General features: G+C 36.3%; 1 protein-coding gene across 3 annotated transcripts in view; it reads left to right on the forward strand.

The window, feature by feature from the left end:
* The window catches only part of LOC150105228 (serine/threonine-protein kinase/endoribonuclease IRE1-like), a 543,187-nt gene that overhangs the window by 385,260 nt on the left and 139,026 nt on the right, over positions 1-18,901 (forward strand). For all 3 annotated transcript variants that reach the window (XM_090396205.1, XM_090396206.1, XM_090396207.1), the window contains one exon: positions 6,697-6,890. In XM_090396205.1, coding sequence (XP_090252331.1) covers positions 6,697-6,890 — 194 coding nt within the window. The remainder of the gene's footprint in view (positions 1-6,696; positions 6,891-18,901) is intronic.

Genomic DNA, 18,901 nt, shown 5'->3' on the forward strand with positions numbered 1-18,901 from the left:
TATCGGGTAGCACGTGGTAACTCTGAGTGACAATGGAATTTCCTCGAGATAGAGGCTGTATCAGAGTGTCTAAGATTTACCTCTCGTAAAATGCCAAGAAATTTATTTGTTTCGCTGCGCCACTTAGCGCTATTAGATTATTAAACATTAACAACCAAGAGGTAATCTCTGGACAGTACTTAATGATACCTATCAACTCTGCAGACGTGGCCAGAATATACCCTTTTCAAATATCCCTTTTAATATCCCGCATAGGTTCGCATTAATATTTTATAAGCGGTGCATCGGATTCCAGAAATTACAGAAACTCTTTGTTAGAATCAAAAGCAAGGTTTATTATACTCAAAAGTTGATACACATAATAACACTAAATCAAATCAAATCCCATCTTAAGGGAGTTTCAGACAAGGTATATAAAATTCAAACACTACTATTACACTTATAAAATGTTATACAGTAGCTTCCTAAAGTAAGAATTATATTAACCTTCGCTAATGCATTAATCATGTACTATTATCACAATCAATCTAAGACTCCGTAGCTCTGTCAGACTACACAAGATAACATTCATATCTTTCACAATCTCTTAATATTATGCCAATTCCTTACTCTAAACATATCCTTGATTTCATTCAATATAATGGTGAACTTTAACACAACGACAGATAGTAAGGCAAAATCAATATTCTTCTAAAGTCCTAGCCATACAATCCTATCCTAGATCATTAATGTTCTTTTTTCATAACATATTAACGTGACACAAATCTTTCATTCCTATTCAGTATAACACAAACAAAGTTTACTTATCTTCCCTTTTCGATTCTTTAGTGCTTCGTAGGTTCACAGAAACAGGCCTTCTGTGGACTGCCAGACTTGTTTCGTCTCGCGGCGAATACGGCCACCAAGACCGTAGCTGCCTATCGGGATTTCTCTGATACCGGGGCACCATCCGACATCGAGGCACTCGCACCTCACACCGCCACGAAAGACGTACACACACAGGAGATCCAGGGACAAAAAGCCTTGCTACAGGGTCGCATGACGCTTATATTATCCTCCTTTTTCTCGGCGTTTCTCACCCCTTTCGAAGTCCAGCGAACTACTACGTCACAGCGTCCATCGTCTCCGCCGCTAATCGCACGTACGCTGACGTCACGTTGTTTACTTGGCGAGCCGCTTTCTCACGTTACAACTCCGTAACCTTTGGACTTACTCCCCCCCAACTGTTGAATTTGTGCTTACATTTTATACTTCTTTTACACAGGTTAATTTCTAAAGCTCTGGTAATGTTTTACATTTTCAATACTAAATTAACCACGTTCGCGAATGGCACAAAATACCCTTTCATTAAAGAACTTACTTGATTTATATGTACATAATCCTTATCCTACTCTTAGAGGCAATTTATTGTATTTATCTCATTCTTTTGTTTGGAAAAGCATGTTAGACTGTGATAAGATAGGAATACATAATTTTCCACTATATCACAATCTAACAACAGCAAACCTTCATGAAGTCAAAAACTCATTGTGAGAGGTACAAAAGCCAATCAAACTGCTTTAAACTTATTCAATGTATCCACATTCACCAACCATTTTCCATGCAAAGAACCTGCTCCTTATGCTTCTGCTCACGCCCTCCTTTATAGTTTACAGGGATGTCCCCCTTTGTTCTACCCTCTTTCCCACTGTATTAAAATTTTCTTCCACATTAACCCAATAACTTCCCTTTACCAACGTAAATGTCTCAATCATATCCCCTCTCTTCCTCCTATTCATAAGGCTTTGCAAACTGCATTCCCTCAATCTACCTTCATATCCAACATCCAGTTACAGACCACTTACCACCTTTGTCAAGTCTTCTGTAGACTTTTCTGAATGTATCCTCATCACCTTGAAAACCAAGGGACCAAATCGGTGCACAGTAATCCATATGAGACCTGATCAAAACCTTATATAATAGAACTGGAACCTCTTTATTTCTACAAGTTAATGTCCTCCACATCATTGCCATAATCTGATATGATGTCTTCACAACTTCTTCAGTGTGTCCTCTGAACTTCAGATCCTTGTCCTCCACCACCATTCCAAGGTCTCTTATCTCCTCAACTTCCCCCAAAATTTTCCTACCAAGTGTATATTTTGCAAACATTGTATATCACTTGTCAACATTGAATTGACAGTTCTATACTGTTGCCCACTGATACGATATATTCAAATCCTCCTGTAAAGCCACAGCATCTGCTCGATTCCTCATCACTCTACCCAGTTTTGTATCATCTGCAAACATTGTATATCACCAGTTAAGCCTATCCCAATATTATTAACATACAAATTAAATAACAATGCTCCTAAAACAGATCTCTGTGGCACTCCACTAGTGACGTTCCCATTCCATGATACTGGATTCCCAAAGTTACACAACTTGCTGACACGTATCTGGGAGCCAGTTGCCTGTCTAACTCAATCTATTATGCAGTCCCATCTGGTTCAGTTTAGTTATGAACTTGTGGTATGGCACTCTATCAAAAACCTTTGCAAAATTAAGAATACCACTGTATATGCATCTCCCTTGTCCAATACCTTCCAATACATAAGCAAGTTAGTAAAACACGATCTACTTTAACAAACCTCTGCATGATTACATCATGAAACTCGGTAGATTCCTCTGTAATTCTCACATGCAATTTTATTTACCTTTTTATAAAAAAAATGCAATGAGAGCTCTTCCAGTCACCTGAAATTCATCTTTCTGACCAATCCTTCAAAAGTTCTATTGCTCAGTCAATATCAACAATTCCCTTTGGTTGTAAGACCTAGGTTCAAATTCTAGCTTGGACATGAGAAGCTTTTTTTGAGAGCTTTTCATCTGAAGAAAAGTTAACAATTGACAGATATGGCATATTATATAGAATGGATTACTCACCCTGTCAGAGCAATAATTAGGTTTCTAAGGAGCCAGTTACTCCTTGGCTGTAACAGGCCATTGAGACTAGCACATAGAGAATGATGATCTGAGATCAGCTCTTCTGAATTATGCAATATTATTACTTTAAATTTCTTATACATTTCTACCTGTTTTTCCATATTTCAGTTGTTTTGACTACCAGTACTCTCTCTCATTTCCATTTCTAAGCTTTTATTATTTTTTTCAGTAGCCTCTAGAACATATTTTCATAATATCTAACTTCTATATTGCTTTTCAGCATCCAAGAAATTAAATTTCTCTTTTGCTCCAGTTATTTGTTAACCACTATACAACTATTGTAAAAATGAAATCTGTCCAACCCTTTAATACTTTTGTTACATTTGAGGTTAATGAAGAACTTACTAAAATTTCTTGAATGTACAGAAAAGTGCAATTAGGTTGATTAACTTATTTATTTATATATTCGTGTGGGGTTTCCCCATTCCTCAACCCCTTTAAGACTGGTTGAGCCCTCCTAATGAGGGATTAAGTACTATATCCTATGACTGTAGCCTGTGTGCACACGGGCCCAAGACTGGCTAACTTGGCTATGGCTGAGAAAGATCCTTAAGCTCCTCACGTCATCGATGGGAATCGAACCTAGGACACTCCTTCCCCAGGCATATGGTTGCAAAGTGCATAGCCACTAGGCTAACCATGCAGACAGGTTGATTAATGCTTATATTTCATTATTTCACTTTACTCCAACATCTGGCTTCTGCTTTATACATTTTCTGAGGATCTTTCCATGCTCACTGTTTATCAGAATTGACAGTGGCTCACTCCTCTCTAGTCATTTAAGACACATAACAGCTAGTCATCATTAGGGATCCCAGATACATTGGAAAAAAATACGGGACACTTATGACTGAGGGTAAAAGTGTAGTATGCACATCCATCACATATGCCAGTCTTACAAAATGATTCTAACTTTCCAAGTGTGTGCATGGTAAGGTTTACTATGCACACACTTTACTAAGTATGAGTAAACAAATAGTAAATCCAATTGTTGGGCTGCATATTTTCATTAAGCCGCTTTAAGTTGCCTTCAAATGGTTTTTTACTTACTATTATAGGTACAAAATAGATTGTTAATACAGTAATGCTTTTCTCACCTCATCGATTTTGTTATTCAGTCTTGAACTCTAAAATACAGGACAAAAAGCTGTCCCGAAGAGTTTTCTCGGGACAATGGGACTCATTAGCCAAAAAACAGGACGATCCTGTATTTTACGGGACGTCTGGGATCCCTAGTCATCATCCCTTCACAGTTCCAGTTCACACTTGTAGCACAGATTTTTTTTTTTTTCCCTGTACCTTTTCCCTCATCTATCTTTTCTTCTTTCTTTTCAATTTTTTTTGCCTGCCCATAGTAGTATATTATTGTTTGAACACTCTTTTTGGTAGATATGTTTATACATTTTTACTCATAATTCCACCAAAGACCATCTGCATTCCCTAAACCTACCAGATGTCTACTAGGTCCTTTGCAGTTGCAAGTTGACCTGCTACTGCCAGAGAAGCAGGACAGCCAGTATCAAAATTTCTGAACACAAGGACTACATCCAGTTCCACCAATACAGCCACTCAGGACTGGCTGACGATGCTTTGGACACCCACCACAGGATATGCTTGAAGAAGGCCACTCTGTTAGACTGCAGCAAATACAAATATGAAAGGCTATTCCTCGAATCTGTCTCAGCCCTGAAAAACTTTGCAAACTTCAACAAATTTGGGTGCATGAGACTATCCCAAATTTTGGTGGTATTCATTCTAAGATCTTCAACCCAACAGCCAAGACTATCCAATTTAGCCCACTAGGTTGCTGTTTTAGGACTCAAGGCCTGGTTTTGGTTCCTTTCTTCAGCCTCATTTGTCCTGTGTGCACATATCATTGTTTTTTGTGATCCCTGATGATGGCAATATTCCATTTGCCAAATGGAATATTGCCAAAATATAGGAAAGTATTAATTAAAGTTTTTATAATTAATATTTTAGTATAGTTGTTATTTCCTGAAAAATAATAATTATGAACACTCCTTCATATGTAGAATTTACTTTTGTTATTCCATAATTTGAGAACAACACCTCTAACAATTATAACAGTTAACTAATTATCAAGAAATTTATAATATATTGTTACTAAATATTTGGTTTACCGATCAAGTGTTGATCAATTTTATTAACTGAACCAACTAGTTTCGCCACACTTATCTGTTGGCATCTTCAGGGCACTTACATATAGGTTTAAACAATCTCACAATTATGCGTAACTGCAAAACTGAAAAGAATAAAAAACTGACTAGAATAATTACAAATAAAATAGTATCGAACGTGAGTGAAACACGTTGAAGATGCCAACAGATAAGTGTGGCGAAACTAGTTGGGTCAGTTAATAAAATTGATCAACACTTGATCGGTAAACCAAATATTATTATTTACTAATTTATGATCAAGAAAATAACCTTCATGATGAATATATTGTTACCTTTACTTTTCTTTTAACCTTCTCTTCCTCCTTACTTGTCCCCTCTACACTCTTCGTTGAATGTGTACTAGTGTAATATATGCAGGAGCTGGAAAAGAAGGCAATCTTTGTGATGGCTTGCAAGTAACTCAAGTAATTTATGTGAGGTGATGAACCAGCAGTGTTATCTGGAGTAAAGAAAGCCATGATTGTATTGTCAGTTGAAGTTTTATTAATAAATAAATAAATTCTGTGTGATGATACAGCGTTCCCCCTTTATACAGGAGTTCACGGTACAATGTAGTCCCCTAAATTTTATCCGGGAACCGGCATAGGCTGACGAATCAGGCCTATGGCTGGGTCAGTATTCCTGGCTGTAATCCGTGTGTGTCCTCAGACTGGTTTGCCTGCTTGCGGGATGAAAAACACCAGATAAACTGGCAGAAAAAAACCCCATTGTCCACGCCCAAGACCGGCTAACTTGTCTATGGCTGAGGAAGATCCTTGAGCTCCTCACGTCGTTGACAGGAATCGAACCTAGAACACTCCTTCCCCAGGCATATGGTTGCGAAGTGCAAAGCCACTAGGCTAACCGCACAGACGTTTTATTAATAAATTTTTGTTTTATTTCTGTCTCGGGCGATCATAATGCCTGTAAGACTAGATGCAGATGTTACATTATTTATATGTCATTATTTCTGTAAGCAATACACACTATATCTGAATTCAGGAAATATCATATAAACAATCATAATTGAGTACCTTAGTAGTGCACTTGGAAGAAAAATGACATGTGCCACTCAAATGGAAAAGACCTCAGTTTCATTTTCATCAAGACAGGAGGAATTACTATATGGACATTTTTGGTTAAAGGTGAGTTAGCAGGATTCATATAGAGGCAGTAGGTTCCCCCCCCCCCACACTCAAAAAAAAAAAAAAAATCTTATCAGCCAGACTGGACAGAGAACACATGCAGTTAATAGTCATAACTACTACATAGTGGGTGGATAGTGATTGTGTAGGGTGGAGTGCTCTCCCACCGCAAGTTCTCAAACTCCAGGCAAGTATCATGTGATAATATAGCTACATTGCATGGTAGCCATAAATAATTCAACCTCTCTCTCTCTCTCTCTCTCTCTGTCTGTCTGTCTGTCTGTCTGTCTGTCTGTGCATGCGTGCACTTTTTCTTATTGTGAAGTAACTTGTAATATATATATATATTCCGTTTTGATTGCCTCCATTGTTATAATAATGTCTTGCAGTTCACCGAGACATTAAACCTCACAATGTACTTATATCCATGCCTAATGCTAAAGGAGAAGTGAAAGCTATGATATCAGATTTTGGACTCTGTAAAAAATTGGCTCAGGGACGGTTATCCTTCTCTCGTCGTTCTGGAGCTGCTGGCACAGAAGGATGGATTGCTCCAGAAATGCTCTCTGGCAATAAAAGGACTGTATGTACTTCTTATGTGTTATATTTTTAAGTCTCTCTCTTTTTTTTAATTAATTTCAATTTAAGTCATTACTGCTACATAAATCCTAAATAATGCTATTCTTCTATTTTTATAAAGAGTCAGAGAAGATGTTAAAAATTACTACTCCACCACTTTTCAGTAATATATAAATTTTTTATAAAAATTATAACATTAGAATATAAAACAAATCAAATGTTTTGCCAACCTCCTGAACAAGAATTCAATTCAATCCTCCCTCGATGAGTCTTTGGACTCCCTGGAGATGTTATGTAATAATAATGGAAAAAAAACTATAGTTGATCATATGTAATAAGCATATTAGTGAACTGACAAATGAATATCAAAAACCCTGAAGTCTATCCTTTATTGATTGAAAGCACTTTTATTCAGTCTTAATGTTAGCTATTTTAAAAGTCCTAAAACAATCAGTAGAATTAAAAAAGTGTAGAATGCTTATGATTCTAAATTTAGGAAGAGCAATGTCAAAAAGTTCTGATGTTATGTTGTTACAAGAGGATTTATATGGGTTGGGGCTTTGGACTGAAGAATGGGGATATCATGAATTTTGCCAGAGAAAATAGAGCAAAGATTTTCATGTTGAAGGAACTTTGATTCAAGAGATGGAGGAGGTGAGAGATCTGGGAATCTTGCTAAGTATTGCTGCTGAGGATGCTTGAAGTTCAGCTAGGATATGCAGATGCAATAGTGATGCAGATTATTAGACACACATATTCACAGGATTAAAGAATAATAATCATAATTATTTTTATTATTGGAAATATTTTGGGCAGAAATTAATGCAACTTACTTGCACACCTTATCTCTTAATGTGGCCAACAGTATCAGGCTCTATGTAGCTAAGATGTTAGCTATGTAGAGCCTGATGCTGTTGGCACTATGTAGCTAACATCTTATCACAAATGTTGCTGCCAAAAAGAAATCTCTCCAATATTCAGCTCCATGCACTATGTAAACTCTGCAAAGATGGCAACATAATTATTACTGGAGTTGACAAAGGTGATGCTACTGTTGTCCTCAGTTCCAGTGATTATATTCAAAAAATGAATATTCTGCTCACAGACTGCACCACTTATAAACTGCTAGATCTTCTTCTTGGCTTCTCATAGTAGGCAATTGTTTGCCTGCAACATTTTCAAGGGTTTAAAAAATCTTCTCCTGGGTCTTCCTCTTGATCAGTATCCCTTTAGTTTATGTTTCCAGGCAATATTTGGCCATCTGTCCTCATTCATTCTTTCTACAATGTTTTTCCAGTTCTTTCTATAGTTTGTGATATTTTCTGTTATGTTAATTATAGATAATTGTTTTCTTATTTCTTATCTTGTCTGTTCTTTTATATCCTGTGAGTGGTCTTAGAAACTTCATTTCTGCAGCTTCCACTTGTCTTTTATCTCATTCTCCCCAAGCTGACAAATTCTTATACTCGCAAATTTCAAGGGAATAAAAATTGAACAGCCCAAATGGATAATGAAACGGAATTGGAAAAAAGGACTATGAACTGGATACTGATTGGAACAGTAAACATAAGAAGCATCAATCACAAGATCAAAGAAATATAAAAAGCTCTAACAGAAATGAAAATAGAAATAGCAGTAATTTCAGAAACAAAGCAAAAATCAAAAGGCACTACAGAACTTCATGACTGCAGTTTAACATGCAGTGGAGTACCAATGAAAAACAAGTAGCTGCAGGTATAGCCATCATGATCAGTAATAAATGGAAAGACGGAATTGAATCATATAACTAGGTCTCTGAAAGAATAATAACGGCTAGACTTAAACAAGAAATTTATTACAATCATAGGAATATATGCACGCGAAGAAGGGAAAAAAATGTAAAACAGAAAAAATTCTATAAAAACCTCCAAACTGCTAGATTATGATCCTAAATCTCAGAAAAAAACATTAAAAAAAAGGTTACCCATATCACCTCCATTGCCAGTTTGGTTGGCCGAGTGGTTAGTGTACCTGCTCGCCAATCAACAGGTCATGGGTTCTAATCCTGATGTAGTCATAGATGTTTGCGATTGTCTTTAGACAGGAGATGAATTTCATTGCCTGGTGTGAGGCCACTGCCCTGCTTACTGGAGGCCTGAAGTGGCTTAAAGTTCCATGTTTGGTCTCTAGAGCAGGGTTTCCAGACTATGTAAAAAATAAGTTTAAAAACTACAAAAAAAAAATATATATATATATATATATGTGTGTGTGTATATATATCTTCTTTTCAAGGATTAGGCATTTGCCTGTTCTGGCTTCACTAGTATTTCCATCTTGACATTAGTTTTCTTCTCTCTCTCTCTCTCTCTTTCCCTTTGGTCTGTATCTATCCACCTCTTTTGGAATGGAAGAAAAAATCTTTAGCCCATCCGTGGTACATAAGTATGACAAGCTTACGAGTTTGATTGGTTCAGTGTCATGGCATGTAAAACTGCAAGGGCTGGATGTTGATAGTGCATGGGAGGCAGTTAAGAAGTGTTTGCAGGAGGCAATGGCTGATTGTATACCTAGAGTCTGAATAATAAATCAAGTAGGGGTTAAATGGATGAATAACACCATTAATATTGAGCTGCAAAAAAAGAAACAACTGTGTAAGGAATTTAAGTGACCGGCAGGCACATGAACGGTATAAAGCACAGGCCAGAAGGGTAACAAGTGTGGTAAGAAAAGCAAAAGTGGACTATTAAATTGTGGAATATTAAAGAATGCCGATGGTAGAGAGGTAACCGAATCAGTTGATATAGTTGAATTACTGAGCGAGCACTTTGCAAGAGTATATCATCCAAGTGGTGACATTGCACGAATGAATGAACCAATAGTTTATACGGGAATTGTGGTGAATGAAGTGGAGATGACAATGTCAATACATCTGTGAGATTGGATGGTATACCAGCTCGTGTCATACGTGAAACGGCTAAAGAATTGTCGGTGCCCTTGAATATTTTGTTTGATTTGAGTCTCAGGTCTAGGTTAATCCCGAGGGGATGAAAAGAGGTGAAAATAGTTCCACTGCATAAAAGAGGTTCCAAGACTATTGTTGTAAATTACCGACCGATCAGCATATCAGGAATCCTTCTGAAGGTCTTGAAGAAAATAGTCAAGAGAAAAATACAGGATTGGATAGATGAAAATGGAATACTGTATGGGGGAAAGCATAGTTTTGTGAAGGGTAGATCATGCCTCAGTAACTTGCTCATGTTTTATAACACAGTGATGGCTGAACTGGATAAGAGTAATGGATTTACAGTGATCCTACTGGACCTTGCTAAGACCTTTGACAGGATACCACATGAAATTCTAATCAGTAAACTGCAGCATATGTGGATGGATATAGGGTTGGTATGATGAATAGAAGGGTGGTTGATGGAGAGATATCAGAGAGTGGTTTATTCAGGAGTAGAGTCCAAAAGATGGCCTGTGACTAGTGGTGTGCTGCAGGGTTCTGTTCTTGGACCACTACTGTTCAATTTGTTCATTAACGATATAGGAAAGGATCTGAGAGGAAGTGTTCATTTGTTTGCTGATGATGCAAAGTTGGGTAGAGCAATAGTGAGTGCACAGGATGTCAAAATTTTGCAGGATGATTTGGATAGTTTGGAGGACTGAGCTAAGGAGAATCGATGTCAATTTAATGTGGCAAAGTGTAAGGTTATGCATTTTGAGGTGAAAAGATTAGCAGCAGTATATCACAAATTGTGATACTCCAGGAGATTTACGAGGCCAGGGATTTGGGAGTGTTGGTAGATAGGGAGTTGAAGTTTAGGGGGCACATCGCAAAAGTGGCTAAATCAGCTCATCAAATCACTTGGTTGCTGAAAAATATTTTAACAAGCAGAGACAAACAGGTTATTGTTCCTCTGTATCGAGCCTTGATTAGACCCCATCTTGACTACTGTGCCCAGATATGGGTGCCAAGGTTTCTTCTTGATGGGGAGGAGGTGGAGAGGATCCAGAGCCTAGTGACCAAGATGATCGCAGGTCTATGGAATGAACCTTATGAGAACAGGTTGAAGATTTGTGGGTTGTAGAAATTGGTTGATAGGCAGAAAAGGGGTGATATGATTGAGACATTCAAATTACTGAAGGGTTTCTATAAGATTAATTCAAAAGAATTTTTGGGAATATGACTAGTGGTGAGAGGACTAGGGGCCATACATGGAAGCTGGGCAAGGGTGTTAGAGAGCTAGGTTTCTTACTTGAATGAGTGGAATAAGCTGCCAGAGTCTGTTGTGGGTGCAATGACTGTGAATGAGTTCAAGGTGAGGTATGATAGATACTGTGTGAATGTCGAATAGTTGTTCTTGACATGATGTTAGGGCCTCCCTCAATGAGTCTATCGACTCCTTGGAGTTGCCCGTAATAATAATAATAATGTGTACTATAGGTTTATTAATAACATGGGTGGGAATGATATAAAAAAAAAAATACCATAGAAGATTCTACTGACTCACTAATTTAAAGGAGTGAGAGTCAATAGCATCTACTATGGGATGAAGAAGTAGTGGTTAGCTAAATCTTTAATTCCACTTGCTGGCCACACTTTTTCTTATATAAAAAATTCCACACATATCAAATTCTTAATCCATAATTTAGTTTTCAATAATAATGATCTCATTGTGAGTTTGATGTTTCCTTCTTATTCACAAATATTCCCCTTTCTAATACTCCAAATTTACTGAAAAATGCTTTCCCTCCTGACATTATTGATCTTTTTTAATTTTGCTATCCAGACTCGTTACTTCTCTTGGAAGGGCACCCTGTAGAAACATGAAGCATTTTGAAAAACATGCTCTTGATACTGCTAGTCGCAAACCTATTTGGTTAAAATATATTGATGATGTATTCTCTGTTTGGCAACATGACTCGGACACATTAGACTCTTTCCTTCTCCACTTCAGCAGTCAGCATCCCAGAATTGAAAAAGAAAATAAGAACAGCTTGCCTTTTTTAGATACTCTAAAAAATCTCAGACATCTGAGATTTTTTAGAGTTACAGAAAACCCATCCACACAGGTAGTGCACATAAACTTTCTTATCATTCCCTTTCTCAACAATATGGTGTCATCAAAACCCTTGTCAACAGAGCCTCCAGCCTCTATTCCACCCAAACTTCCCTTACAGTGGGACTGGATCTACAAATTATCTTTCAACTCCACCACCTCACATCCCTCTCAACATAAAGACTACAGTAATGCCATTACTATTCCCTTTATCCAAGACACTTCAGAAAAAATAGCCAGAACTTTAAAGATAATTCTAAAGATAAAAATATAATTCTCTGCTATCCTAAGGATCCATGTCCTCCCCTCTCTATTCCAGGTGTGTACAAGGTTCCTTGTTCTTACAACTTATATTATGGCCAAATTGGGATATCTACTAACATCATTCTAGAAGAACACAAAAAATTACATCTGCAGCTACAACTACAGTCAGTCAAGTTTAGCAGATCATGTGTGTTTTTGTGTGTGTTATTACAGTTTTAACATTGAATTCTTGAAGATTTCTCTGTGACAGACAGAATATTAAAATGATTAAACTTCATCATCATCATCATCATCACGAACCATGGGCTCACTGCCCGTTGGTGTCCGATGTCTCCTTCACTATCTTCTTCCACCTTTCTTTGTCCAGTGCAAAGTGTTGCAGTTTCTGTATACCCATTCCACACCAGTCCTTTATGTCGTCTATCCATTCTCTGTATGGTCTACCTCTTCTGTTTACACCATCCATAATACCAAACATGAATGTCTTTATCTTCCGGTCCTCACTCATTCTGCAGATGTGTCCAAATAATTGCAGTTTCCATTTTATAATCCTGCATTAGATTCTCCTTTGGTTGTATCCTCCGATAGAGCTCTTCATTTGTGACTTTCTGTACCCATCCTATTCTTAGAATCTTCCTGTAAGAAGTTCTTTCAAATGTCAAAATTCTTTTTCTTGATTCCTTATTTATTACCCATGTTTCAGATCCATTCAGTACACTGCTAAAGATGTATGTTTTCAGTACTCTTAGTTTTGTTTGCAGGCTGATCACTTTATACTTTTACAGATGTTATCCACGGCCTTCAGATTTGTTCTTCCCTTTGCAATCCTGATCTTTATTTTTTTTTTTTTACAGTCCTAATCATATGTCATTTTACTTCCCAAATATGTAAATTGTTCTACATTTTCTATATCAATTCCATCTACTTGAATCTTTTGCTTCATATTCTTCTCACCAAATACCATTGTCTTCGTTTTTTCCAAGTTCATAACAAGTCCAAATCTCTTCCCTTCCTCATTAACAGTTTCAATGTTTTTTGTTGTTCTCTTCTGTCTTCTTCAATAATGACAATGTCATCTGCAAATCTCAGATTGTTAATTCTCATCCCATACACTGATATTCCTTTTGCATCTTCCTTCATTTTATCCATTGCTCTTTCTAAATGTGCAATGAAAATGCTTGGTGATATTGGGTCCCCCTGTCTAGTACCTCTGCTTGTTTTAAACCATTCCCCCAAATCATCACCTGTTCTAACTGCTGCAGCTGCATTCTTATAAACATCTTTTAATATAGCTATTAGATTAAACTTTCTATTTAATTATTTGTCTTTGTGCTGTAATTATTCCATTAAACTGTATCATGAACATTAATCTTATTTACAGAGCTGAGCCACGTACTGGAGACGCCGGCATGTAGCTCAGCTGTACTATGTCGAAAGTTCCATTAAAAACTCATAATAGTGATACGAATACTAGCAAGCATGATGTTCATCTCTTCAACAGAGTCTGCTGAAGAGATGGACTGTGCATTGGATTTGGGTATTTTGATTGTGTGGGGAGGGAAAAAGAGAAAGTTGCCCAATTGGCCAAGCAGATTGTAGATTTAAGTATAAGAAAAAAAGCAAGGAGGTAACTTGTTATGTCTATATACATATGAAAGGAGCACTCTTGGTTTATTATTATTATACTTATCTCCATGAAGTCCCAGAGACTCTGTGGGAAACCCAAATGCTTCAGTGAATACATTGTGACCTAAAATTGGCATAAGTGAAATCTGGCTCTCAGATTTGGATTTAATAATCGGAATTAGATGTAAAGAGTATATAGTATTTTTAGGATTAACATTTAGTATCCATCATCATCATCATCCCTCAAGTCATCTAATGTTATTAGATGACTTGAGTCCGGTTAGGGTAGAAACTCATGAAAGCAATAATGGTAATAACGTCCCATATTGCAGTCAGTTTGAGGCTATATAGTGTGAAGTAGTGGCTAACAGGATGAAATATGTGGTAGAGTGTTGATACAGACTTGGGAGTTCATTTGCTGGGGGGGGTGAAGAAATACATCACCAAATTATCCTGATGGATACTAAATGAATAATCATTAAGGGTAATTTAAATTATCCGAATATTGACTGGGTAGCAGAGAAAACTTTCTCAAGTAGCATGTGAAAGAAGCAACTCAAGGACAATGGGTGTTAGATTTGATCATAGCATCAGAAAGTTTGCCAGTTAAGGATGTGACTATTTTGCCACCAATTGGTGACAGTGATCATGCCATACTGACCTGGGAGATAGCCAACAAAATGGATGTTCTAATTAGCAGGTTACATGCTGAACTACAAATCTAGAAATTATGAAAGACACTGGAGAATATTATTTGCCATGGTACCAGTTACTGAACAGGGAGCTTTGAAAAGATGCATTAAATAATGCAGTATATGAATGTGTCCCTAGAGAACAAATAGCATGGGAGTGAAATGAATGTGCATTTTTCTTAACCAAGAGATCCATAAGAAGAAGGTGATGTGGGAGGGAATAGCTTGAGAATAAGAGTGAGAAGATAATAAATTACACAATAACCATAGTAATTAACTTGAATGAAATGAAAGTACAGATATTTCATACTGAAAATAACAGTACTGTTATGACGTTTTCTTGTTTTTATTTTAACTATCCCCTTGACTCCGTCATTTATGTTATTGCCCTTTTCTTATCTTGTTTGCTATTTCTTTACTTAATTAGTTGTTTACCTTTTATCTACCCTTTCTTAACTAATCAAGTATTCTATCTTTCTTAAATTCAAAGCTCGTCTAACACTGTACCTTACTTATACATAATTATCCCTTATAATTTAAACTCTACAATCAAATATTCTCTCCTTCAGTGCTTTGCAGTCCTATTGGCCTCTCTATGTCCTAAACAAACAATCTGAAGAAGTTCACCCTATAAGTATTAACACATTTATATTTATGCTGTGCCAGCTAATACCTAGGGAGAAAGGATTCTTGTTCAGGGTGACCCCTTTAGAGAGTTAATGATTATTTGATCAAGCATGAATTTATCCCCCCCCACTTGCCCTTTTCTTTCTTACAGTCGCGGTTTACTTATTGCATTAGTATTCATGGGTTTATCCCACTTGGTTCATTGTTATTTTTATGAGCGGTAGTTTTGAATTCATATAACATAGGCAGATCAGGCAAGTACATGAATGAAACAATTTAATGAGCTTTAAGGTGATACACTATAATACATTTCAAAACAGGATAATATGGTTGCACTCAACTCAGATCAAAAGCTCTAATTAACTTGTACTTATCACACATACTAAATCTTAATAACCTTAAATACAATCATAAAGTAAAATTCATAGATTATCATTAAGCCATTCGGATACACGTGGCTATCAGTGAACACATCAGCACAATTACACTTTTAGTTTAACATAATCTTATATCTATTCGGCCTCTTGGGCAAACAATTCTTAACACTGTCTCGGACACGTATCTAGTTGTAGGCTACTCTTACAGTTCTTTAAGTTCAGTCCAATTTAAACGTTCACACAGGAAATTCACTCTCTTCTTACAACTGGAATTGGTATTTCAAAAGTCTACATTACCATTTCTGTCCTTGAATTCTTAAAACTTGTTCCCGCCTTGTCTAATCGTCAAGGCCTTCAAATGTAGTCGCTTTGGAGGATATCTTCCGTAGATCTGTGCGAGCAGAATCTCCAAGGAAAAAAAAATGGGAGGTGGCACGGTGTTGGATCCTACTTCTTCTTAATCTGTACCTTGGATCCGACATGTTAGTCATTACGATGTTCTTAACCAAAAAAATAGTTGCTAGTTGATTTCTAATTCAAATATAGAGAAAATTTATATTTAAAGACTGCGCCACTCTATATCTGAATTAGTTCAAGAATTGAAGAAAAATCAACCTTCAACTATTTCTCCTTAAAATATATACTGGCCGAGTATATTTGACTTATTTAATTTACCTGCTTTGGTTCGAATATTTTATGAATGGTGTAGTAAAAGAGATTCAGGCAAAATACAACTTTAGATAAACAAAAACAAACATTTAATTTTAAAATCACAAATTTTACACTTAAGTTTAAATCAGTAATTAAGATATCAGAAACATTTTAACTCCTCAGGTAAATTCAATCATTCAACTCATACAATGGTAAATCTGTTGTCTCTATAATACAGTCTTCTCACAGTTCCTTAAGTTCCAAATACAACAAAAATTGCAGTAATACCTCTTCACAAACAAATTTTTAAATATACACTTTAGCTAATTCTCTGCAATAGTTACTGTTAATATAAGGAAATTCTAGGATGAAACTCACACACTTCTCTTCGATTGGACAAAAAATATTTTCAAATTGTTTCTGTGAAATCTCTTTTGGCTGACTATCAGTGGTTAAATGTTCTTCATATTCTTCAGGATCTTCTCACTGTGCATCTAAATTTGGTAGGTCATAATCACTCAATTCTTCAGACTGAGATTTAATTAACTCTTGGACATTATCACTGAAGGAGAGAAAGAAATGAAGGATGTATGAATTGGTCGCCAACACGCTAAATCACGTGCTTTATAGATAAAATTTCCCAACTGTTATACAAGCAAAATAGTTAACCACTTTAAAAACTAAAATGATCATAAAAGAGAAGTTAATTTTCTGATGTGTAATAATAAACAACTCATCCCAGAAGACGGATTGATTAACCTATTATCGGAATGGATTCTCCTTTTTGTGACATGCGCAGAAGTGTCAAAGGGTCTGGAATCTGTGGGCATACTGTAGCAGACAACATAAATTTGGCTGCAAAAATTTGGAACATAGTGTACATGGAAGTAATGTAGTATGCCATTAAAAATAACTTTGTAAAATGTTTTAAATCGGTAACTAAATTATTTCATTCTGGTGAGTGATTTTTTAAAATAGTTAGCCATAAAAATGTATAGATATTAAATTTTTAAAATCTGTAACATTTATTTTTAAGATGTATATAGGCGCACTAATCGAATTTTAGAGGCGCACTAATCGAATTTGGGTATCGAAAAAAAAATGACGCATTAATCGAGGGATTACTGTATATAAAGCCCAGGCCAGAAAAGTTACAAATATTGTACAAAAAAAAAAAAAAAAAACTAAGTCAGAGTATAAAGGCAACCCAAAATAATTTTTATAAGTTTTATAACTTGCATTATGCTGCAAACTATTGGCTTGAATAACTGGGTGGCTAATGGATAGGTATCAGAAAATAGTATATAGGGGTGTGAATCTGCCAGATTTAAGGTGACTAATAGTGTGGCCCTGGGATATGTCATTGGACCATTGTTTAATCTATATAATAATGATATTGGACCTGACAGAAGATCTTCAGTTGTTTGCCGACGATGCAAAGATAGGCAGAGATGCTATTAATATACAGCATTTACATGGTGATTTGAATAGACTGGAAGTGTGGGAAAACAGTAATGATCTCCAATTCAATGTTAGTAATTGTAAAGTTTATACACCTTAGCATGAAGATGTCCAATGGCATATAGATAGGATTATGCATGGAGTAACTGATGAGGCTAGAGATCTTTTAGTTATGGTTGATAGAAAGTTGAAGTTCAAAGATCACGTAACATAAATTGCAAATATAACTAAGATGGCTATTGTGATATTGAAAGAAACATTGATATGTAAAGATATGGAAGTTATGCCTCTTTACATTTTGCCTCTTTACAAGGCTTTGATTTGTATCAAAATTTGTATTGACTACTGTGCACAGATTTGATCTTCTGAGTTTCAACGGGATAAAGAAACTGGCTGTGGAAAGGCTGCAAAGAAGAGTTACAAAGATTATATCGGGATTATGGAATGTAGATTACGAGGACATTGAGAGTATGGGATTGCAGACACTGGTAGACAGAAGAAAGAGGTGTGATATGATAGAGTTGTGTTGAGAAGGTGTTATAGGATATCGGTTGATAAAATTTTTCATGATATGGAAGGTGTGCAGTTAAGAAAGGAATAAGAGTTAGCTTTTTCTCTCACAGAACTGTGATTGAGTGGAACGGTTTGTCTGTTGTACATGTGGTGGGGTGTGAATGAGTTAAAAAGATGTGACAGCTGGTGTGGGTGATATATGGCCTCCCTGGATGAATCCTTGATTCTCTGGAGGTCTGATGATGATGATGATAATGTGAAGAATGCTGAAATGCGTTGATAAGGAGGTGATAGTTCAACTGAATAAGGCACTAATTAGGCATTTTTTGATTCTGCATGTAGATCTTGTCACTTGGTTATTTTGATGATAAGGAAACATTCGAAAAGATGCAGGAAGAACAAATAGCTAAAACTGTCTTAGGACTCGGAAGTGTTGTGTATGAGAATAGATTAAAGGAATGTAGTCTTCGGAGCTTGGTGGACAGGAACAGGAGAGGTGATATGATTGAGAATGTAAGTTGGTAAGAGGGGTCTATCAGATAGATACAGGAGATTTATTGCATAGGACAGTGGGTGATGTAAGAACAAGAGGTCATCCCTGGAAACTGTACAAAGGTTATGTGAATAAGGAAGTTGAAAAGGAGATTTTTGCATAGCAAGTGGTTAATGAATGGAATGCATTTCTGGAATGGGTGATGAGTGCTCAAATACTAAATGTCTTCAAGGCAAGGTATGATAGTTATTGTGGTATGTGAATATTTGACC

This window comes from Typopeltis vanoorti, chromosome 7 (assembly GCF_054136105.1).
Source record: "Typopeltis vanoorti isolate ZY-2024b chromosome 7, IOZ_Tvanoo_1.0, whole genome shotgun sequence".
NCBI classification, from domain to species: domain Eukaryota; kingdom Metazoa; phylum Arthropoda; class Arachnida; order Uropygi; family Thelyphonidae; genus Typopeltis; species Typopeltis vanoorti.